This window comes from Eucalyptus grandis, chromosome 10 (genome assembly GCF_016545825.1).
Source record: "Eucalyptus grandis isolate ANBG69807.140 chromosome 10, ASM1654582v1, whole genome shotgun sequence".
Classification (NCBI taxonomy): domain Eukaryota; kingdom Viridiplantae; phylum Streptophyta; class Magnoliopsida; order Myrtales; family Myrtaceae; genus Eucalyptus; species Eucalyptus grandis.
In genome coordinates this window covers 36,140,700-36,166,183 of record NC_052621.1, presented here as the reverse complement: position 1 = coordinate 36,166,183, position 25,484 = coordinate 36,140,700, and the positions used below count along the sequence as shown (strand labels likewise).

Below are 25,484 nucleotides of genomic sequence, written 5' to 3'. Positions count from 1 at the left end.
ATTGATCCGGTTTTGAGTCCTGTTTCTTGTCCGTGGCTGCCTTTAATTTGACGCTCCCCAAGTGTTTGATATAATGCCTCAGTTAGTGTTAATCTAAAATGAGACCGAAGCTTCGTCTGTTTCTGTCAAAGCGCGCTTTGGGTTCGTATGAAGTATTTTCGTCGACTAGAGATGTCCTCTGATTGATGTAAGGATGAACTCGACACCACAAACGTCAGTTCCTTGGTGTGCCTCACCGCTTTTAGTCGGACACGCAAAGACTCGCTCGATGAAATGCTTCTGATAAGTGATCGAGAAATATTTGCTATTTCTGTTCGACTCCAGACGTGCCCTTCTGTTCTGTTCTGCATACTAGTGCTCGTCTGGTGAGCTGGTGTGTCGAAGTTTAGTATGATTCGTGCTACCCTGAATTTCTGCCCACATTCTCCTGTTCTTTTTTTGGTGAACCGTATGCACGCTAGAGGTTAAAACGGTGAGGCGTGTCGGTGAAGCAAAGGCCTTGTGACGGTTCATGAATGAGCGCTCATCGGTTTGTGTATTGAGTTCCTAATGCCGTGTTTGCTCCAGCCACGTTGTGACCGTATTTTTGCAACATCTTAAATGGTGGATGAACAACGGTGACGGCTTGGTGACGAGCGAGCGTAGAAGCGGCGCTCGTTCGCCGAAGGTGTAGGATCGCGCATTGAGGTTGGGTTTGATTTAGTTTAATAAAGCTTGGGCTTGGGTTAGCTTAGATAGTTTTGGATTGGGCTATTCTTTAGTGGGTTTGTTTCATTTGAGGAAGGCCTGATGTACTGGCCCAATTTTCGTGTCCTTAGCCCGAGCTGGCGTCAGCCTATACCTGGTGTCCCTATTTTTGGATTAAAATTTTTCTTTTTCAAAAAATTAAACTTAAAAAATATTTTTTAAAAGAATATTCTAAAAATTTTAAAAGAGAAAATTTTAAAAGTCCCGTGAAAAATTTATTTATTTTAATTTTAAAAATTGAAAAAAAAATATGATTTCTTCTAAAAATTAGGAAAAAAGCTTTAAAATTAGTTTTCGAGTAGTGTTCTCTTAAAATGTGTGAAAATCCATGATCAAAGAAAGATGTGCTCAAAATTGAAAAAGCCCTTCAGGCTTTGTAATAGGGTTTGAATATCCTTAAAGATAAAGGCTAAGTAGTTATTTGCGCATTTCTACTTTGTATAATTGGATTGCACACTTTAAATATGTTTATTGTTGTTTACCTTTAGCTTAGTTAAGAATATTTTTATAATTTCTTAATGTTAGATTCTTGCTTCTCCTCGCAATTTATTTAACACTCCATCAGTTAGGTTACGTAGAAAGTAAGGTATACTCTCATACCTCATTTGGTTCCTAACCGATCCCAATTGATTAGTGGCAATTTCCCATTTGAAATTCTCATAGTGTCAATGTTATTTAACGTCGAATATCCTAACGATCGTATGGAGTAAGGGTTTGTGAGAGCCTGCACATAATCAAGTGCCTTAAGCTCATCGTTTGAGCAATACCCCTAAACTTATATCATTCTTTTCCCTTCAAACAGAAATAGTAGGCTGCGACAATAATCTCTTATTGAGCCTTGACCATTAGGTTCAATTAGTTGTGATTAATGTAATTTGAAAAAAAAAAATTAAACCTCTTTCATCAATCTCGACCATGCAAACTCGCTAGAACTGAAGTAGAAGTTTGGTTTCATGTTTATTATAAGTAGCGTTGCTCTGCCGCTTCCAGAAGACAGAGAAAGGTCTCTTGCCAATATACATAATTGAAGATATTACATGCAACCCATATTAAATTAGCATTATGCTAGTGCCCAGAATCTGAGGTGGTAGGAACAGGAGAAGCTCACATTGGATATAATAATTCATTCAATTTGACTATTCAGTTAACTTTGGTCTGGTCATGTATAAATTATAGATTTAGAATGTGGGCTCTCTCTTGTTATTACACTTACTTCGTGCCATTATTTACATTATAACATGGAGGGAGATCACATGAAAATTGCCAAACGGGCCACATATGGGAAACGAATTTTGATAGAAACTGACTTTAATACCGTGTTAGAATGTCCAATTCAAAAATCAAACTTTTAGATAGAGGGGGACCATATGTACATAAAGAGGATATAATTGTCCTATAAACAAGCGATGTGAGATATTTTAACATGACATTTTAATATTGATCAATGTCTTTGTACAACAGTCAATGTTTTTAAAACAACGAGCATTGATTCCAAACTCTCTATTCACAATAGTCCCACATTAATAAAATCAAAATTAAATCATCTGTCAATATATACTCATTTATTCGAGATTTTGTTCACTTAGGTCTTTGAGTGAAATTAAATCTGATTAATTAGGTGAAATTAGTACTCACTTTGAAATTGTGAAATGACATACTTTGGAATGTATGTGAAAGGTTGTACGCTCATGTTATTGTTCTAATTATCAGCATAATGTCAGCTTTGATTTAGGTTCTCTTTATATAGCCGGCGGCAGAAGTCGATAACCTAGCGAACATTCTATTTATGTGAAATAGACGATGCTATATAGGCTCTGATCTCCTTGTCTTCTCTCTTCTTTAACGTCTCGTTTATTCTGTCACAAGTGATGAATCCATAGTCATCAAAAGTGACTTCATTGTCCCCATGTCTTTCAACTAGATCAGGAAAGCTTTGTCAATTCTCATGGCACACCAACAAAGGCACAAGAGAATTGACGATGAGGCACTCGAGTTCAAGACACACATTCTACATCACAAGTGTTTTGACTTCGTGGTTCTGTTGTTGCATCTCGTGCTTGATCAAAGTTCCCCGAACTCGGAAGCGACATCACATGCTTATATCAGCGAAAATCCTGCTGGTCTAAGATCATTAACAGGTTCATTTTTGAGTTTGGTCGCTAAAGATGAGCCCTCGTTTTTCTCGAATCTCGCCATTGATTGCCGCGGACAGTACTATTCTTTGGCACGTTGGTGAATTCTCTTTTGACAAATCAGGCAATGGCAATTTTATACCGGTGGTGCACATCTTCTTTGGCCAAGTAGCTCTTGTCCAGTCAACGGTACTGGTTGTTGCATTGGAACCCCAAGATAGCAGACCTATTCTAAACTATAAGCATTAGATGAGATGGGGATTGCCTTTTATCTGTATATAAACATTATACGAATTTGCATTATCAAAAGATAAGCTTAAGTCTGGTATCCGTAATTTATTAAAATATGCTTATGGGTATATCCCTGCTTTTGAGAAGTACTACATTAGGACCACCAATGCTACATATAATTTGAGCTTATCAGGCACATTAGTCCCTCAATTTAAATTTTCTCAGTCTACCCGCTCAACATTACGTAATTGTTGCTACTTAATCAATGGTGCTGATTCCAACTAAAATGTCAGCTGAATCCCAAGAACATGCTAAGGGGGCCTGCTAACACCAATTGCTCCATCCATGGATAACCTCAACCTCTGAGTCACCTCCCCCCAAACTCAACGTGGAATTCCTAGTTTCGCAGTAATTGGATTGCCAGTGACATTATTAATGAGGAAAGAAGCGGCAAAGGACGAAAGGACATCGTTGTTATAAAGCGAGATTTGAAGATTCAATTACAGAAAAGAATATGGAAATGGAGGACGCAATCCAAAAAACATAGTACGGATTTGCCGACAAAAGTTAATCTTTTACCTAAGAAGAAAATAGAAAGCTACCTTGCCACAGGGGCATTGTTAGAATGGAGCTTCAGGAGGTCATTTCAAAAGAACCACTTGAAGTGCTCACCGAAGACTCCTTTAGCTCTGCCAATACGTGATTTATGTCCGGCCTTTGAATTGATGTTGGTCGTGTACAAGACATAGCAATCTCCACTACTTTCCAAGCCGAGTTGATGTCGAATTCTCCTTGCAACCTTGGATCCATAATGCTTTGTATATCACCACTTTCAACAATCGGAATCAACCATTTAAGTATGTGCATGTTGGTGCGCCCATCCCAGCTTCTCATTATCGGAGGTCGGCCCGTGATCAACTCAAAGAGTACGATTCCGAAACTATAAACATCACTCTTCTTGTTTATGTTTCCAGAAGATTGAAACCTAGGAGGAAAAAAAGACAGATCTTTAAATCTAAGATAAAATCTTAGGCAATGTTAATATTTCTATGCAATTAGAGATCCCGAACTAAGCCGGCTTGATAATATTGAGTTTTAGCTATTACTCGGGGTCGAGGTAGCCGGGAGTGCCAGCTGGACAAGTTGACACATAAGAGTCATTTTCAGTAGCAAAAGCTCTTGACAGACCAAAATCAGCTATTTTAGCTTGGAAATCTTCATTCAACAAGATGTTAGTAGTCTTCAAGTCTCTATGGATGATGGGTGGCTTGCAACCATTATGCAAATAATCCAAACCTGAAATCCTCGCAAAAAATGTGTCAATGATTCCGAATCAATGATGGGAAAAAACCTGCAACTGAGGATATCTCATACGTGTACCTTGTGCTGCATTCACAGCTATTTGTAGTCTCTTACTCCATGTCAAGACCTTCGGATGGTCCTCTGTTGGATGGATTTTAACTTTACCTGTGGCTGTGAGCACGAAATAGAGTTTTACAGGTTCATTTTGGAGAAAAACAATATAAAAGGACATAAAAACGCACCTGATAAATGTTGCCTTAAATTTCCATTTGCCATGTATTCATATATCAATGCCATGTGCTTAGACTCATTGCAATATCCAAATAAAGAAACCAAGTTTCTATGGTGAACAATCATTAAGAGTCGCGCCTGCAGCATAAAGAGTGCGCATTATCATGGCGACTATTGAGAATAGTCTCGGAGAAGCTTCTGAACGAACATCCACGCAAGTGTCAGAATAAGTTGACTTTAAATCGAATCTAACCTCTGCTTGAAATTCCTTGTACCCCTGCTTTGATGATTCAGAGAGCATCTTCACTGCAACTCCGGTGCCGTTATCTAGTGCACCAACATAAACCTTTCCAAATCCACCTTCGCCAATCACTCGTCCAAAGTTCCTGGTGATTCTTGAAACCTCTCTATATGTAAAAGGGCGATTCTTTAATCTCAGTGTCCTTTCACTAGATTCTGTACCAAAAAGGTTCCTATGAGTATTGCGACTACCACTTTGGAGAGTAGACCTTCGAAGCAAATAATTCTAATTGCACTTAAAAGAAGCACTTAAACAATTAAAAGACGTAGGAAAGGTTTTTCTGATCCCGTTTTAAGAGCTAAATTAGTGGAGAAGAGGAAAAAATCAAGAGATCTGGGCAGAGATTCTCTATCACCTGCCTTCAATATGCTAACGAATCTATAATTTTTCTTGGCTCAGTACATATAGATAAGTTTGAGATTGCACGATCAAACTTTCTTTTAGGGACCATCAGAATATCAAGGACAAAGTTGGTACTCCCAAGTTGTTATAAGTCCTTCTCATGCATGGCACGGTTACTTTTGAAGAAAAAAATCAGGACAATAAGTTAAGCTGAATAACACTCATTCTGTTTGTGACGCTGATGCGACCATGCTGTGGTGATCCCTATCTCTTTTTCTCTTCATTTTCTTGTCATCACTATGAATTCATATTACGAGCATTAGAAATTTTGATTAAAGCCAACTTTCATTCATTCCTGATTGCAATGTCGATGGGATTGTAAAATTGTACTCTTAGGGTAGGTGAGAAGAGAAAGAAAGTTGCTGAGTCATATATTCTCAACTAAATTATCCTAAAAAAGACATTGTTGCCAATACAACTGTATCAAAGGAAAATCAAAGTCAAGATAGTCGTCAAATGTGGTGTAGATTGCGTGAACAGGTATGATACAATGCTTTTCCTCTACAAATCAGTATCTAAATGACACTTCTGCTATAAAATCTGTGGAAAAAAAAATCATAATGCTGATGAAAGTAACTCTGATATTTTGTCTGTCTAATTTATCTTCAATCTCTTAGGATTAATTTGTGAAATGTAATTTTTCAGAAAGAACTTCTCATTCAAGAAAACATTCATTAGGCCTGAGTGCGAAGTGGATTATATTGTAAAAGAGCGCTCTTATAAAGGTAAGAACGGGGAGTAAGTTGCCGGTGATATCTTTCTCGACCAAATAAACCAAGAAATGTTGTTTAGTTTCATATAAATATGCAGTGGACAAGAAGTAGAAAAATAAGTTACCTGTCTGTTTCCTTCTAATCAACCAAATACTCAACACGCAGATAACTACAAATACGACTGAAACCGATGCAACAACTGGGACCAAGATGGAGTTTTTAGTCTTCTTCTTTGAGCAAGGACTTGCCTGGCAAAGATCGGGGTTGTTGTTAAGACTGCAAGAAAAATAAGTCCGTAAAGTTATATCTCTCGAGTTGGTTTGCCTACAAGTTGATCCCAAGCGGCCTTCATATTTGCTTTGAATCACAATAAAACATGTTATACTTTCTTTACTCTGAAGAGAGAGAGAGAGAGAGAGAGAGAGAGAGAGAGAGAGAGAGAGAGAGAGAGAGGGAGAGAGAGAGAGAGGGAGGGAGGGACAAGCCTCAAGTCCAATGTCTTGTCTTCGTGCCTCCTTTTAAGAGCCTCAGGAACTGAACCATTAAGCTTGTTTCCACTGAGATTTCTGCAAAGCATAACCATGTATAAAGACCTATGCTCTGTCAATTTTTCAGGGCGCCACTAAGGCACATTAACTTACAGAATTCTCAACTTTGGCAGATTTGCCAAAGCTTCCGGTATGGCTCCTATAAGTTGATTGTCGGACAAATCTCTGAAACAAAGCAAGTCTGGATAGTTAACAATTCAACAGATCTCATCCGAAATTTTGAGATTGGTTGGTCAGTGTTTTTCAGGCTATTATTGTTATAGATGAAGCCAAATATTTTGAGGAGTTCTTTTGTCTTTTCAATTAGATTTGCTTTTAGGTTAGAAGTTATACCTTTATATTATCGATGACAAAACGTTAACCATCAAGATGCTGAAAAAGAAAATAGAAAGGCAAGAAAAAGAAGAAAAAAGTGATTTTTTTTTTCTTTACGAGGTATCTCAATCTTTTTGTACCCTGATTTTGAGAGAAAATCATTGTTGTATTCCAATTTTTTTTTTTAAGTTTAGTGGATTCACAGAGTGTCTTTGTGCGGAGAAATAATTGAGGTTTGGATGAACTTCATTAACAAATTTTCTAGCGTGTTCTTTTGATTTTGTTCTTTTATTATTATATTATATTTTGTGAATTATTTGTGAGCGTTATTTTTCTAAAATTGACGTGCGATTTCGTGACAATTTTGGGGATATATTGATTATGAATACAACAAACCTTTGGGCCAAAGGGGCCAAAAATATCGTCGCGTTGTTTGAAAACCAATGTTCAACATAAGCTTATTCCGGTTAACGATCACTCTAGAAGCCTCCAAAGTTACTTTTTCTTCAGAATAAGAAAGAACGAGCTCCCTAGCAAAAAGTAAGATGTCACAACACATTTAAACAGTAATCATGCTCTTACTCACAAGGAATCCAATTCCAATAGATTTGATAGTGAAGAAGAGATGATGCCCCTCAAATTGCTAGAGCTCAGATTTCTGGCCATAATCGATCACATGAGAGAAAGCTGTGTCATTACCATGTTCACAAAGGTAATAATGCTGGTTCGATACACAAAAGTTTATGCACTAAATTGTAGAGAACACAATGTAACCTAAGATTAAAATGGAGAAGCACACAACTGATGAAGGAGTTTTTATAAATTAATGGAGTCATATGGAGGAATGAACTTCCCATTTGTCAAGAAGAAAGAGGAAAAGCCTTCAATTCTTCAAGAAGAAAAGATAATTGTTCTAAAGTTTCACCAGTGGCACCAGCATCAACCTACAAGAAATAGTGCAAGGAGACTTACAGCGAAATAACCCTCGGAATATCTCCATAGCTACAATTCACACCATCCCACGAAAATTTTCTTGGTACACATGGATCCCCTTGCCAACTATCTTTATTGATAGTATACTCTGCCTTGGTGTCAGTGAGAGCTTTTACTGTAGTTGAGAACGCAACAAGATCAGTTTACTTCAAGAGAAGGATGATAGATGGGGATTTTGAGTAGATTGAAGTCGTGCATTGAATTTCATCTTTCCCTATCTAAAGAACATTAAGGAATTGGTGAAAACAACTTCCATGTGCAATTTGAAGTGATTTTACAGTAAAAATCTATGCTAAGCAAGGAATAGACTGTTAATCAGCAACTTTAATTTTTTAAAGCTCACTCGAAGAAAACTCTTCACTATCTCCTCTAGACTATTTTGGTTTACAATCATCTATAAACTAAATTTTCACCGCAGATTTTTCCGTGCACTCTGAATGACCACAAAAAGGCTTAGCTTATCCTTAACCCCCTTTAAAACCACAGTTTTATAACATCACGTCTAACAATCCTCATCCATCTCTTATAAATTCGCAATTCCCCTTTCATTGGAGCAACCAAAGCTAGTGGTAAGAAATTAGCTTCCTAGAGTTTGCACGTAAGGTGTCCTAGGAGGTCTGAATTTTCAAAAGTGTCCAAGAGTAGTGCGAGGGTACTCTTCTACTCTCTAGAGTGTTGAATTGAATATACACTTATTTTAATAAATTTTACTTTCAATACTTGGTTTCTCTTCCTTTCAATCTAGCAATCTAATACCAAAGCCAAGTGAGCCAAGTTTCATGCCAAGGTTGTACTTCACATTATTTATCGTAGCACTAGCACAAGAGCATGTAGAAGCGTGAAATATTACCATCATCTAGGGCTGTTGGTACATTCGGAAGTTCTCGGATAAGAAAGATCTCCAGGGCGTTGATGATCGGTGGTGGATGTCCAGACTGTGCTTGGAATGAGAAGTTGATCATGGACCCTGTGACAGGAGTGGAAATTACAGTCACCGGCTTCAAGTACTCGAGCTTCACTGTCTCCGTGAATTGGCCATCGCTTGTAAAAACCGTGAACTCCCTTTGCTGGCCGCTCAGCAAGCTTTGTGTTTCAGCAAAATGGAAGTACCCAATCCATCTATTCGTCGAGTTATTTGATGAGAGAAAAAAAGTGGCATCATTCCCCGTTTGAGCGGTGAGGAGGACTTCTCCTGGAACCTTATACGCGTCGTTGTTTATGGACAATTCAGAGGCAGACGTCCCGTTCCCGGGGTTGAGCATGGACCGGTTAAAGGTCTGTCTTTCCCAGATGCGATCATAGACATCTTCCGGGTACCTGAGTGGGACATTTTCACAAAATTCCTGTGATGCCAGTGCAATGTCCCGCGTAGCATGTTCCATATGCCAATTATCAAATGAAATTTTCAAATGCGCTTGCCCCCAATCCTACTTCGAGGCCATTGTCTTTAAATTGGCCTCCGATTGGGTGATTATTGGCTCAATCATCACTCCCTAAAACTTTCACTGATCAAAAGGGAAGTCCCTAGTATTTAGGGGGGAACCCTCTGGTTGTAACTTATCGTAATTCCTTAACTATATTTCGTAAATCGTAACACACAAAAACATAAAGGTTTTACGATGCGTGAGACTTACTCATTTCAATCTGACGGTCATTAAAGGGATGGGAAAAGCTCCCTAGGATCCTTGAAAACACCCATTATTCTGAGTCATCGACCTCCCTCTATAGAGAACGTCTTTCAATTCTAAGTATATAGTTTAAGTTAGAGCAACCCCAATATAAATTGACCCTTTTGTCAATAGTATATAGGAGGTGTCAACTGATTAATAGGCTATTCCTTGCTTAACACATGTTACATTTGTTTATTTCTGTAACAACATAGAAAGAAAAAAAGAGAGCTCACCTGATGGACGCTTTTAAGCCTCCGACGTCATATCTGAAATAAAGAATAAGAATTCCTGATTCAATTTGATACAGAGAATTGTCCAAAGTTCTAAGTTCCAATGCCGAAATGAAGGGCACTCCTTGGCCAATATTTACGAGGCACACTTGTATATCATCCCTTTGGGCCACATAGACAATTTCGTAGTAGTTATTACCAGAACTATCAACCGTAGCCCAATAATTAACATCGATGTATAGGTCGAATATGGGAGGTCGGTTCTTATCATCATAGGCCGCATACCAAAATGATGCTCTAATCAAGTACGTGTTGTTCTTGCCTTTGTCTGGTTTCAAGGTGTAGCAGTTTCTCATCCCACTAGGAAAACTTCTTAGATTTTTCAACCATTGTCGGAAATTTTGGCCGATGAACTTTGTGGATATCTGCATGCTCTCTCCAGATTCTATGAATCCTTTATCCGTTAAAAAATCTATATTGGTCTCGTAGTCGGGGTATGAATTCGGTGCTCCGCAGTCGATACTTATGAAACCTGGAAGGTTAGAAAATGAACATGAAATAAATAATCGCTGGAATTATGACTTATCAAAGAAATAGTGTTAAATTTTCCATTTTGAATTGAGACCACGTCAGATGAGACCATTCATAATCTATTTATTTGTTTCTGGGAACAGATCAGACCATGTTTTTTATTAATCAAAATTTAGGACTCTCTTCATTCCGTGATATGAACAGAGCAATCAAGCATTTGTTTGAAATGGAGGTTCACATCATAAGTAATGGATAGTGTTATGATTGATATAATGAACGGAAGAGCGAAGCTGTGGAGATATGGATAGAATATCTTAGAAGTAGGACTCTAATCTCATTAGTTGCCTCAAATAAAAGAAATGTAGATATGGAATCATAGATTAATAAATTATTTTTCGGGTTATGAAAGAGGTATTGTGAATATAAAATAGAACGAGAAATTAATCGATTTAATCTAGAAATGACAATATATACTTGTATCTGATTAAGAGTACAAACTCTATAGCTCAGAACATAATTATGTTTTTATAATTAAGAAAGTTAACAAACATCATTCTAAATTTACAATTAATTAATATACATCATAAAAACTATAAATAAGTTAAATTATTTTGCTCATATCTATTATTGTTGTTCACTAATGTCATAATACATGGGAAAATTGTATTTTTTTTTTCTTGATTTGTGTGATTGAAAAGGAATCAATGAACATTCCCCTGCATGGCACATGGAATGATGGTTTCAGCAGACTGATGCAATATATTTCCTTTGTAATCAACGTTTCAAGGAATAACAAAAAAAGGTTCTGCTTCTGCCCGGGAAGTGGAGAGACAGGTGACGTTCTTTCATGGTGCTACTCTTGATTATAAATGCATGAAATTAATTTAAAAACTTATCAAGATTCAACACATCTATCTATCTGTCTCCTTGACAGGAGTCGGATCTGGCTCCGCCATGGCCTGTCTCTAAGAGAGAGAGCGAGAGATACCTGGATTTAGCTGGGCTTGAACCACAAGGACTAGGGCTGAAGCTAAGGCAGCAACCAACGCAAACGAGAAAGCTGTAATTGATCTTTCCATTATCTTCTGAGTGGTGGAGATTGTCGAAGAGAGCAGTGTGAGGAAGATATATGCATGCACGCCTTACATTTATATCGTGAGCTCTCCATACCCACGACCCCACGCGGTGCTTGTAATTGACTGAGTCACGGCTACAGTACCAGAAGACCAAGACTTGCTGCTAGGTCTTTGTCGGCAAATGTATCAATGTCTAAGAACCAAAAGAAACGTCAATAGAAAGCTTTCGATTGACGACATGTCGAACATCGCAAAATTCGAAATAATATATCATGTTATGTGCGAATTATTTTGTACATGTCTCATTATTACAGGACACCGTGATTGACTTCAAGACCGTTTGGATCGTCCCCTGCAAAGCGCACACAATTTTCTTTCTGAGAGTATGCAATATGAAGTTGAACTCGAATGCAAAGAGACCAGAAATAAGTACTTTACACTATTTCCTTCAACTCCTTCAACTCTGGACTATCCTTATGGAGACAGCACTGATTAGCAAGTGACGAGCATTTGTCTCACCTTTCCTACCGTACTTAGTTAGAAGTTTCCCGTTTCCACTTAGGTGAATTTCTGGTCTGAAATTTTGTTTACATTAGTTAGGATCACCGTAGGAAGACATGGCTAAGTTTTTCTTCTAAGTAGCAACACATTTGAGTAGATGTTGATGGTTTACCTGCCTATCAGATGAATATGTTCAGCAAATCATCTTATATCTTGACTGTGAGAATATTGTGTATTTCATACTTTTACGATGAGTTTTAGCTTCCTCGTGTTATTATAGCCTTATCGATGCCAAAGACCAAAACTCTAGTCATATCACTGCAAACGCCAGTAGGGTGAAGCTCAGGAAGGACCTACCTATTACTGATAGGTGTCGCTGTTAATTACCATTAGCCATATATCCGTAGAGTAACGCCATATTATCAAAGTGTTGTAATTTTGGTTAATGGATCAACGAATGCCAATAAATTAAGATACGTATTTTCTATTCACGTATCTCTTTTGGATTCATGAATTTATTAAACTTTTCCGTTCATGTATCTATTGAATTTATGAATTTTCTAGATCCATGTATCTTTTAGTTTATGTATTTATTGAGTTCACGAATCTCTTGAATTCACGTATCTCTGATTCGTGAATCTCTTTGAATTCATGTATCTCTTGATTCATGAATTTCGTGGATACATGCGTCTATTTAATTCATGTATCTCTTTTGTACATGAACTAAAAATATCTATAAATAGATGGGAGCATAGAGCTTCATAATGGTTTTTTGGTTTTTCCGACTCGATTCCAAAAAGGCTCTGATACACTTTTCTACTCTTCTGAATTTTCTGAGTGTGCTGGTTCAATCGAACGGTTCGACTGAGTCCTGTTTGCATAGTGCTAATCCAAACAGGTTCGAGGTGTTGTATCTTGGGAGGCATAGTTCGTGAATCTGCGGAGCACCATTGGCGGGAACTAATTGCCTTAAGAAGATTCGGATATCCGTACCTCACCTCCAATTTCATGTTCTGATTGCAACAAATAGTTTGTGTTTTATTTTTGGATTATTTTCCAACACAAAGTCATCACAATATTCGACAATAGAAACAAAGTGGAAGTGGTGAAGAATCATCAAGAGTTGTGCGTGCAAAAAATCGAAGAATTGCTTTTGTAAATAACACGGATTGGTCTACTTAGTTGCTTGAATCGTGTAAGCATGTATTCACGGCACATAATATAATGAAGTCTTGACCAAATAATAGTTATTAGATGTGATCATGGCATATGACCTCCGCATGAAATTCATTGTGTCCCTGAGATTGGCTAATCCACCTGTCCAAATTTAATCATAGACATATTCTGGGTACCTTATGGCAATGTTCAACCATAGACCTCATTCATGACGCGTGGTATGTGTTTCGTCTCTTGAGATAAAAGCACGAAAGGGATGCATTTCTCCCGGTGATCTAAGAGCTGAGATGCATTGGTTGACGGATCCGGTTAATTACTTCAACCACGTGAAATGTGAATTCTTTGGGGACAGGTCAGAATTTGTCTAGCATTATGGAGAGACCAATCGCGGGCGACGGTGTATTCTGCTACCTATCCCACATTTCTTTTCGAGGAGAAAAATGTAATCCGAAATTAATCGGGTAGATGACGTTATCGAGATGAAAGGAACTCCAGAAGCAACGTTCACGAGTCCGTCATCAGATGTAAGCACAAGCATAATGTCCTTGTATATATAGGAATAGGAGTCCACTCTTCCCCACAAATTCCTATTGCCCTTGCCTTGGTGCCGTTCCTCATTCTGTTCGCGAAATTCCTCAAATTCTTCGACCTCATATCATATTTCATGCCAAAGTTCTCATTGGGCACTTGCGGGTTCCTTTCGAGATTAATGAATTGCGTCATCCATCTGCGTGATATATGTCATGATCAAGATAGATGTTGGTGGCTCCATAGTCAATGCTTACGAAATATGAATCTTTATGCTTAAGATACATACTACATAGTAAAACATGCATAAGAAATTAATCTATGTATCTGCTACATCAAGTGACTCCTATCTTCCACAACTAAATCTCCGGACAATCCAAAATTGGATAACTTCGCCTCTGCAGTTCTCGGTTCACTAAGATGTTGCTTGTCTCCCGGCAAATTATCGGTGGCTGATGACCTATGTGCATATATTCCAATCCTGAAGTTTTGTCCTTCTTAAGTGTCATAGCTAAGCCCAAATAAATCAACAATGAATAATTTCTGGAAACAGCGTTCACTAGTATGTCATCCGCTATGGCCCGGCATTTTTCGTTGCTACTAAGTATTTTGTATCCTCATTTTTTTTAAGCCCTTTATATTCCTATAGGAAAAAAAGTTGCCACAAATGAAGGTAATTCAAGAGTTTGATAAATCTGGACAACATGATCCTAACTTCCATAAATTTGAATCCAACCCAACAAAAATCCTAACGTAATTATATCGACTTTAGAAGGCATATTCATGGTTGATCCGTATTCAGAAGATAATTATTTGAAATTGTTCTCTTCTTCTATAGGAAATACTAAGAAAATACTCGACCCCATCTTCTGTTCACAGTGGACTGGGTCATGGCAATAATACAAGAAGACCAAGACTTGCAGCTGAGTCTTCGTCTCCAAGTCTAAGGACCACAGTCAATGACAATAGACAACTTTTGACTAATGACATATGGACTGTTGGTAAGTTCCAAAACGACATATTTTACACAAATCATTATTACAACACGTCGTGAAATTTTCTTCTTGTTTTTTTTTTTTTCCTGCTAGAGGCATCCGCCGTGAAAATCAATCCGGTAAATTATGAGAAGGATGAGTTGTGGCTCATATTTTCAACATTTGGCCTGGCCAGAAACAATTGATCGGCCATGATATTTTCATGGTCGGCAAGAATTTCTAGCTTCGAAATTTAGTTCCTACCTCAATACCAGTTGCAATGATCACTGCACAAACTATCAATATCAACGAATATTATTATGGTTTAGACCGATCACCTTTGCTTGCCATACGTCAATTGCCTTACACATATCATTGTTTTATGTTCACAGCAATGGAAAAAGCCCCGAAAATGCTCATTCAACATAAAGGGAATCATGGTTGTGCAATAAAAGTGATTTCGGGTTTAAGAGGGATAAGGCGATCCTATGAAACAATAGGTTACCATCGAAAGGTCGAGGCTTAAATGCGAAATTAAGAGAACAATGGGGTGACATTGCAACTGAGACTTTAGTTGACGAATGTATCTGCGATCAGCTCCCTCTTTGTTTGTTCTTTTACAATTGAAATCCTTCTATTTCTTTATATCTGAGACATAATCATTGCAGCCCACTTTCATAAGGCTGTTAATGGATTTGGTAACGTAGCTACCCTTGTAACATAAATAATTCAGTTCGAAAGCTCGATAAAAATATTTTTAACGACATGAGTTCTTCAGAATTGTGAAGATATAATGTAATTGTTAAATTTCAGAAATATGGGAATTAAATCGTGCTGACTCCTCATTGTATTTGTAATTCAACAATTTACGGTAATATGAGGACACAGCTTTGCAAATTAACCGGTCTCTCTTTGTTTCACCAACCCTTCATTCTCCTATTAGAATATGCAAGAAGGCCATTAATATCTTCACTTTAACAGTGCAATACATACTATAAAGTTATGGCAGTACGACCGGCTCAAACCTCCAATTGTCTGGTGTAATCGTAAATTATTCGGCCACTGCTTAACTTGTACGATCCAGCCGTGTTCAAGATGGACATTTTCTATCACAGAATTACATCAGCCACAAGGAGCAAGAGAGCTCTTAATGGAGCATCTCATGTTGGAAAGGTCAGACCCAAAACTTATATCGACCGAGTCTATATCGACCGAGTCATGGCTACAATACAAGAAGACCAAGACTTGCAGCTAGGTCTTCGTCCGCAAATGTATCAAAGTCCAAGTACCAAAATAAGTGTCAACAGACAGCTTTTGACTGATGAATATTGACCATTGATAAATTGACACAATATATCGTGTTTAATGCTAATTAGTTTACATGCATGATTGCTACAATACACCGTGAAATTTAATTTTTTTCCCAGCTATACACATCCACCATGAAAATCATACAGTAAATTATAAGAAGGGAGAAAAATTTGTAGGAGGACGATGTTTTCATGGTTGACGAGAACTTACTTCGAACTTTTATTGCTGCCTCTATATCATTTCCAACATCTCTGAACGAGAGCCATCAATATCAACAAAGCTCACCCCGGTTTAGACCGACCACCTTTGCTTGCATATGTATACTCCAAAGGCTAATTTTGCTATCTGTGCTGCTTAATATAATTCTTTTGAGAAAAAGGTACTTTGAATAAGAAAATTTATTTGGTTAAGCATGGCTAACCAGGGAATTTGTAGGTTAGTACGTTGCTTTTAGGAGAAAATGATATTTCCAAGGAAATCTATTAGAAACATTAAAAGGACCTTTTATCATGGATTTGTGGGCAAATTTACCGCACCTTAATAATTTAATGTGAATAGGCCTGTCCATTTATATATAGTTAATGTTTTGTGGAAAGGTGATATTAGTCACATCTCTATCTTGTTATATAAGCTGTCTAAATTACTAAATTTATTTATTTTCGTTACGTGGGTTGCTGCCTTTTGATAAATATTACCTTTTTCATCTTGCACAGAGACAATAGCTATGCTTCAGAAAGGTCGGTCACCCCATGCGTTACTAAAACAAAAAGGAAAAAGAAAAAAAAAATCTAGGCTTATTTTTCCCTCTTAGAATGTTCTAAGTGGCCAGAGCCTCCAAAAGAAGTAGTTCAAGTAAACACGAAAGGTGTGGCCATCTGAGATGAATTTTACTCGTGAATAACAATACAAGACTAGACCAAATAATAGTATGAGATGTGATCTTCGCATATGACCTCGGAGTGAAATTCCTTGTATCCCTGAGATTGGCTACTCCACCTGTACAAATTCAATCATAGACATCCTTTTGGTACCAGATGGATGCATGAGGCAATGTTTACTAAATTTTATCATAGATCTCGTTCACGACACATGTGGCATGTATTTTGACTCTCGAGAGATAAAAAGGACAAAAAGGATGTGTTTCATCCCATGATTTAAACATCGAGATTCGTTGATTGATGGTCAAACCGCGTGAAATTTGAATTTTTTGAGAATGGGACAGGATATGACTAGATTTGTATAACATTATGAAGAGCCCAAAATTCCAACTTCACAGGACAGTGCATTGCGCTACCTACCCCACATTTCTTTTCGAGGAGAAAAATGTGATCCGAAATCGACCGGGTAGATGGTGTTGTCGAGTGAGATGAAAGGAACCCCAGAACCAACGTTCACGGGACAGACTTGGGCACGGAAATTGACCCCAACGTGCAAGTCGAATATTTAGGCTTGGTTGTGCTATCGCAGTTTCCTTTCCAAAGGAGGCCCCAGTCAAGTTCTTATTGCCCTTGCCTTGGTGCGGTTTCTCGTTCCATTCAGGAAACTCCTCACATTCTTCAACCTCATGTCATATTCCATGCCAAAGTTCTCGCTAGACACTTGCATCTATTTTCCTTCTAGCGAGGGCTCGACCCTCGTGGTTTGAGTGAGGGCTGCTCTCGCAGCCTCTATCAAGGACTCAACTCTTGTGCCTGGCGATTGCCTAGGCGAGGGCCACAACCCTTGCTAGTAACCAATAAGGGCTTACATGTTCTTGTCCATTGGCCAGCGAGGGTTGCCAATAACCCCCATGCAACCACAATTAAAAAAAATGAAAATGTAATTTAATAAAAAATTTAGAAAAAAAATTAAAATTTGTAAAATTTGTTTACGTCAATGTTGATCATGTAATGTTGGATGGCTAGTATCTACATCAGTGATTTCTAACTAAAATTGACCGAATAGACTCAATTAGCACAAATGTAAATGGTTGACGATTAAATTGGACCAATTGAGAAGTTTATGATCAAATTAGTATCAACATAATAGATTTATGAATTTTTTTGGTTTTTGCCCTCCACAGTCATGCTTATGCAATATGAATTTTTATGCTTAGGATACTTACAATTTAGTAAAAGATAGATGAGAAATTTTATTTTTGTATTTGCTACATCAAGTGCATCCTGTCTTCCACCACCAAATTTCTAGACAACTCAAAATTGGATAACTTCACTTGAAGTTCTTGCTCAGTAATGTGACTTCTTTGAATTAACTTACTAAGGTATTGTTCACTTTAATCCATCACATACCGAACCTCATTGTTTTTTCCTTTGGTGTACAAGTAGGTACTTTTCGATGAGGTTACCCATCCTAGTAATGTTCTAGCATGAACTAGAGCTTAACTTTAGAGTTCCAAAGCAAAAATTTCATCACATCAAAAAGCACCTCTATGAATTAATTTCATTTTTTGCATGTATATCTTAAGCACGCTCTCTCCTTGTTCAATATGTGATTTGGATTCCTGTTCCCTTCTCCATCCTAGAAGCTTGCCAGAGTTGTACCTTATCTGAGCCATTTTGCCCTAGTGACGACTCCTCACTCTTGTCAAACTGAGTTGTTACAACTAAGGTGTTACTTGTCTTCACATAACTACAATTCAGACCACCCCATATATAGTTGCTTGGGATACATGGATCAGCTTGCTAGCTCTCTTTATTCAGGCGATATGTTGCCATGGTATCATTGATATATTTCACTTAATTTATACCACAACAATATCAGTTTTGTTTTCAAGAATTGTAATGTTGTGAAAATAGACAAAATTGTTGGAAAATAATCCAAAAAATAAAACACAAACTATTTGTTGCAATCAGAACATGAAATTGGAGGTGAGGTACGGATATCCGAATCTCCTTAAGGCAATTAGTTCCCGCCAATGGTGCTCCGCAGATTCACGAACTATGCCTGCCAAGATACAACACCTCGAACCCGTTTGGATTAGCACTATGCAAACGGGACTCGCCGAACCGTTCGATTGAACTAGCACACTCAGAAAATTCAGAAGAGTAGAAAAGTGTATCAGAGCCTTTTTGGAATCGAGTCGGAAAAACCAAAAACCATAATGAAGCTCTATGCTCCCATCTATTTATAGATATTTTTAGTTCATGTACAGAAGAGATATATGAATTAAATAGACGCATGTATCCACGAAATTCATGAATCAAGATATACATGAATTCAAGAGATTCACGAATCCAAAGATACGTGAATTCAAGAGATTCGTGAACTCAATAAATACATAAACTAAAAAGATACATGGATCTAGAAAATTCATGAATTCAATAGATACATGAACGGAAAAGTTTAAGAAATTCATGAATCCAAAAGAGATACGTGAATAGAAACGACGTATCTTAATTTATTGGCATTCGTTGATCCATTAACCATAATTACAACAATCTTAAGGCGATTATTCACTTACTGTTTATTGTTCTTGTCAGATTATTGAGATGGCTGGAAACAACCAAGTGCCCTTCAATGTCCCGAATGTTTCTGGAGACGTTCCTATGGTCGATTCGACCGATGCTATGGAAGATGTTCAACCCTCGAGGTCTGAATTTGTAGCAGCCAATGCTACGGGCCCTTGGGCCAACACCAATTTTGGTGGTGCGGGTACAAGTCATATGACCGGTATACCGAGACTGTTTTTCAGAGCAGTGTAGGCCAAATGGCTTTTGGCTCTGTTTCGGGGGGATGGTTCAACGAACCTTGCCTACTGTGATGGCAACGCCTCCAGTTACAGCTAATGAGAGATTGTTTGCTATGGTGATGTCCAAAGCATCTCTAGTGTCGAACACTAATGGCTGGTGGCTAGACACGGGTGCCACAAATCACATCTGTGCAGATAAACACATGTTCTCATCTTATGAGAAGGCTGAAGAAGACGAGAAGCTTTATATGGCTAACTCGCATCAGCAAAAATTGCCGGAAGAGGAAAGGTGATCCTGAAGTTTACATCTGGCAAGGAGGTCGCCCTGCTGAATGTGCTGCATGTACCGATATTCGGAAAATCTAATTTCTGGCCCTATACTTGTCAATAAGGGTTTCAAAGTTGTATTTGAATCTGACAAGTTTGTACTTTCAAAAGGAGGGATGTATGTGGGGAAATGGTACTTATGTAATGACCTGTTTAAGGCCAATGTGGCTGTCATTGATGTAAACTCAAAGTATGTGTACCCAAAGACTATTAATAAAGAAAAGTCTTCAGTTTACACTTTGTTGTGTCTCCTTATCTATGGCATGGTAGATTAGGACATGTAAACTATGGTACAATGAAGAGAATAGCAAACTTGGGGTTAATTCCAAGATTTGAGTTGGATGCCTCGTTACAAGTGTGAGACTTGTGTTGAGGCCAAGTTTGCCAAGAAACCTTTCAAATCCATTGAAAGAACAAGTGAACCTCTACAATTAATCCATAGTGATCTATGTGATTTAAAATTTGTAGAAAGTAGAGGTGGAAAGAAGTACTTCATCACATTTGTGGAAGACTGTACCAGATTTTGCTATGTTTATTTACTAACTGGTAAAGATGAGACTATGAGCATGTTTGTCAAGTATAAAAATGAAGTTGAAAACCAACTTGATAAACGAATCAAAGTGCTTAGGTCTGATAGAGGAGGAGAATACAGTTCAATCAATTTGAAAGAGTTTTGTGCTAGTTTTGGAATAATTCTCCAAACGACTGCACCTTATACTCCACAACAAAATGGAGTTGCTGAACAATTGAACATGATACTAAAGGAGATGGCTAACGCCATGCTTTTGAGTTCAGGTTTACCTCAGAACTTGTGGGGGGAGGTAGTTTTAACTGCAAATTTTATTCTTAATAAAATACCCCACAAAAGGCTAGGTAAAACTCCATACGAGTTATGGAATAAAAGTTGTCATCCTACAATTTTCTTAAAGTGTGGGGGTCCATAATGTGAATTATAACGGTAAGTCTAGACATATTTGTCGTAGACATAACACCGTAAGGCAGTTGCTCTCAAATGGAATAATTTCTTTAGACTTTGTAAAGTCAAAGGAAAATATTGCGGCTTCGCTGACAAAAGGTTTGTTGAAAGAGCAAATAAACTGCGCATCGAGGGGAATGGGTTTAAGAGCCTTAACCCAATAAAGAGATTCCAGGGTGAAAACCTAACCTATGCGATTGGAGATCCCATGGTCTAGGTTCAATAGGACAACGCAAATTTTGGAAACTCTAGTGTAGGCACTGTCTACCATTCCTATGATGCAACAGTGCTTTCCTACAGCGTTATTAAGGGTACGCTATGCGTTTAATGATTCCTATAACTTTGAATGTAACATCCAAGTAACATCCAAGTGAGATATGGTAGGATATCTTTAATAGGAATGCACCTATATGCGTGGAGCTGGCCGACTCTATGAAAATCTTTAAAGGCTAGATTTTCTAAAGCACGCATGAATCTCGAGAGGTTCAGGGCCGAAAGAATGAACACATCCGAGAATCAATCTTGAATTGGAAATACTCCGTGTGAGGTTTATTGTCTAGGCTTACACAAACAACTGGCGATTCAAGGCTTAGTCCATCGACTAGTTAAGTAAGTCCGATAGGCTTTCACTAAAGAAGGTTCAAAGCGAAAGCTACCTATCTTGATGCGGTTTATTTCAACAGGCATGCTCAGATTCCTTCGAGTCAAAAATGTTTTGTTGATCCATTAACGTGGGGGATTGTTGTAATTATGGTTATAATTATGGTTAATGGATCAACGGAAGCCAATAAATTAAGATACGTTTTTTCTGTTCACGTATCTCTTTTTGGATTCATGAATTTCTTATACTTTTATGTTCACGTATCTATTGAATTCATGAATTTCCTAGATTCATGTATTGTTTAGTTCATGTATTTATTGAGTTCATGAATCTCTTGAATTCACGTATCTTTGGATACATGAATCTCTTGGATTCATGTATCTCTTTATTTATGAATCTCGTGGATACACGCGTCTATTTAATTCATGTATCTCTTTAGTTAATGAACTAAAAAGCTCTATAAATAGATATGAGCATATATGAGCATAGAGCTTCATAAGTGTTTTGGGGTCTTTTGGTTTTCCCGATTCAATTCCAAAAAAGAGCTTTGATGTCCTCTTCTACTCTTCCGATTTTCCTAAGTGTCTTGTTCAATTGAACGGTTCGACAGAGTCCCGTTTGCATAGTGCTAATCCAAACAAGTTCAAGGTGTTGTATCTTGGGAGGCATAGTTCGTGAATCTGTGGGGCACCTTTGGCAGGAACTAATCGCCTTAAGGAGATTCGGTTATCCGTACCTCACCTCCAATTTTATGTTATATCTTATTTTCTTCTTCTCCAAGATTTGTAAAGGGAATGGAATTATAAAGTTGTTATCATCTTCTTTACTTTCATGTTCTGATTGCAACAAACAGTGTGCTTTCTCTGGATTAATTCCAACAAAAACAATTTATATGTTCAACTTGAAATGATTTCCAGCAATGAAGTATGCCAAGTAATGTGTAGCCTTATACTTTTTGGGGATAAAACAAGCGAAGAGTAGCCTATTAACCAAGAAAATTGGATCTTCTAGACCTCACTGGACAAAACTCTTATTATATCTTTCTCAAGCTTCTCGAAGCTCAATTTTCATCGTAGATTTTAGAAAACTTAGCTCATAACCTTTTCGTCACCATGATCTTTATCTACCAAATAACACTTCTCTTCCGACCCGGCCCTTTCTTTCCTTTTTCCTTCCCCTGCTCGGGCTCGGCCCTCTTCATTCCCTTTTGATCTTTTCACCGGCCCGGCCCTTTCCTCTTCTTCCCCTCTCTTTCCCTCACGGCTCACGCCCTCTGCAGCGCGACGGGGACACTGTTACGACGGGGAACAGGACAGCCGCAGGGAACGTCGCGCGATGATGTCTGGTCGAGGGCAAGCGCCCCGGCAGCTGGCAGCTGGCAAAGCGATTCCGAGAGAGAGAGAGAGAGAGAGATTGAGAGACCGAGAGGAAGAGCGAGGCCGAGAGTGGAAGGCCTCCTCCGGTAGCCACCGCGCCTAGATTTCGACCGCCGACCCTCGCTGACGTGTCCCTTTCCCCACGGTAGGCCTCGGTGCGAGTTTTTATTTTTTATTTTTTTATTTTTTTATTTCGGGTTGTGTTGATTTCCCGAGGATCTTGGCTCGGAGGCGCGCCGACGTGATCCGATCTATCGAGCTCGCCCTCATTCGCCGCTGCCGAGCTGGGTAGGGACCTCCATCGACCGCCTCTATTTTCCCCATTTTGTGCCCTGCTTTTGCCTTGCTCTTTCATGTTTTTGCACAAGATACTGAGCGGGGGCGTGCATTTTGGGTTCGCTTATGATGTCCTTCGTTGATGTTGAGCATTCCCTGCCGATGCCTGTTGAGCTTTGATCCGGTTTTGAGTCTTGTTTCTTGTCCGTAGTTGCCTTTCATTTGACGCTCCCAAGCGTTTGATATAATGCCTCAGTTAGTGTCAATCTAAAATGAGGCCGAGGCTTAGTTTGTTTCCGTGAAGCGCGTCTTGGATTCGTTTGAAGTATTTTCGTCGACTAGAGATGTCCTCTGATCAATGTAAGGATGAACTCGACACCACAAGTGTCAGTTCATCGGTGTGCCTCACCGCTTTCAGTCGGACATAAAGACTCGCTCGATGAAATGCTTCTGATAAGTGATCGAGAAAGCCCTTCTGTTCTGTTATGCATATTAGTGCTTGGCTGGTGAGCTGGTGTGTCGACGTTTAGTATGATTCGTGCTACCCTGAATTTCTGCCCACATTCTCTTCTGATCTTTTTTGGTGAACCGCATGCATGCTAGAGGCTAAAACGGTGAGGTGTGTCGGTGTAGCAAAGGCCTTGTGACGGTTCCTGAATGAGCCCTCATTATTTTGTCTATTGAGTTCCTAATGCCCAATTTGCTCCAGCTACGTTGTGGCCGTATTTTTTTGCAAGATCTTGAATGGTTGATGATGGACAACAGTGATGGCCTGGTGAGGAGCGGGCGGGGAAGCGGCTCTCGTTTGTGGACGGTAGGCTTGGGCAGGTTTAGGGAACTTAGGGTTCTATTAGGTCTTTCAATAAATTGGGTTCAGCGTAAGTGGGCTTGAGCGTTGAGGTTGGGGTTGATTTAGTTTTATAAAGCTTGGGCTTCGCTCGGCTTAAGTAGTTTCGGGTTGGGCTAGCGGATTTGTTTTATTTGAGAAGGACCTGATGTACTGGAATCAGGCCCAATTTTTGTGTCCTTAGCCCGAGCCAGCGCAGCCTATATTGGGACAAGGCCCCTGGGCCCAGCCCGGTGTCCCTATTTTTGGATTAAAAAGAATGTTCTGAATTTTTTTACAAAATAAAAGTTTAAAAATCATGTAAAAGAAATTATTGTATTTACTTATAAAAAAAAAAAAAAAAGTTCTATTTTCGTCTAAAAATTAGGAAAAAGCATTAAAATTAGTTTTCAAGAAGTATTCTCTTCAAATGTGTGAAAGTCTATAATTGAAAGAAGGATGTGCTCCATACTAAAAAAGTTCTTGGAGCTTTGCAATAGGGTTTGAATGTCCTTAAAAATAGAGGTTAGGTCGCTGTTTTTGCATTTCTACTTCATTTATCATTGGATTGCACACTTTAAATGATTATTGTTGTTTACATTTGGCTTAATTAAGAATGTCATTTTTTTCTTATTTCTTAGTGTTAGATTCTTCCTTCTTCTCACAATTTATTTAATGCTCCATTAGTTGTTGATTGTTATTTTAATAATTGCACACATGTATGATCATCTATCGTATTAGTGGATAAGCTCAAAAATCAATCCAAACCGCTTGACAAACATCATTCTTGTATTTGAACAAGATTAAATAACGAAATGACACTAGTTGATTAATCAATATAATCAAGTCATCGAACATAGGTGCTCTAGTTGTGTCGGACGTAATGTATACTTTCATGCCTCACTTAGCTTTTAGCTGACCACAATAAACTGGTGGCGACTCTTCATTTGAAATTCTCATGATGTCAATTTTATTTAATATCAAATATCCCAACGTTGCGTGGATTAAGGGCTTGGGAGAGCCCACACCTAATTAAGTGCCTTAGGCTCATCATTTAGGATATACCCCTAAATCTATATTGTCCTTTCCCTTTCCCCATCAAATAGAAAGGGTAGGTTGCGACAGTAATCTTTTATTGGGCCTTGACTATTAGTATCAATTAGGTGTGATTAATGTAATTTAAAAAAAATATTAATCCTCTCTCATCAATCTCAACCATACAAACTTGCTAGAATTGAACTATAAATTTGATTTTATGTTTATGATAAGTAGCGTTGCTCTTCCCTTTCTAGAAGACAGAGAAAGGTCTCTTGCCAATATACATAATTGAAGATATTACATGCAACCCATATTAATTTAACATTATACTAGTACCCAGAATCTGAGGTAGTAGGAATAGGAGAAGTTCACATTGGATATAATAAATCATTCAATTTGACTATTCAGTTAACTTTGGTCCGGTCAAGTATAAATGAAAGATTTAGAGATTGGGCCCCTCTTGT

General features: G+C 38.3%; 1 protein-coding gene across 1 annotated transcript; it reads right to left on the bottom strand.

Annotated features, from left to right (window-relative positions):
- Positions 1-3,743: 3,743 nt before the first annotated feature.
- On the bottom strand, positions 3,744-11,450 carry LOC104424155 (senescence-induced receptor-like serine/threonine-protein kinase). The gene is made up of 14 exons (XM_039303045.1): positions 11,335-11,450; positions 9,819-10,347; positions 9,459-9,471; positions 8,766-9,342; positions 7,895-8,030; positions 7,509-7,580; positions 6,701-6,772; positions 6,545-6,625; positions 6,184-6,335; positions 4,897-5,099; positions 4,655-4,781; positions 4,491-4,583; positions 4,217-4,406; positions 3,744-4,095 (listed from the first exon to the last, which is right to left on the bottom strand). Exons 1-14 carry the CDS (start codon positions 11,423-11,425, stop codon positions 3,744-3,746), a joined length of 2,688 nt encoding a protein of 895 aa, XP_039158979.1. The 5' UTR covers positions 11,426-11,450.
- Positions 11,451-25,484: the final 14,034 nt, after the last annotated feature.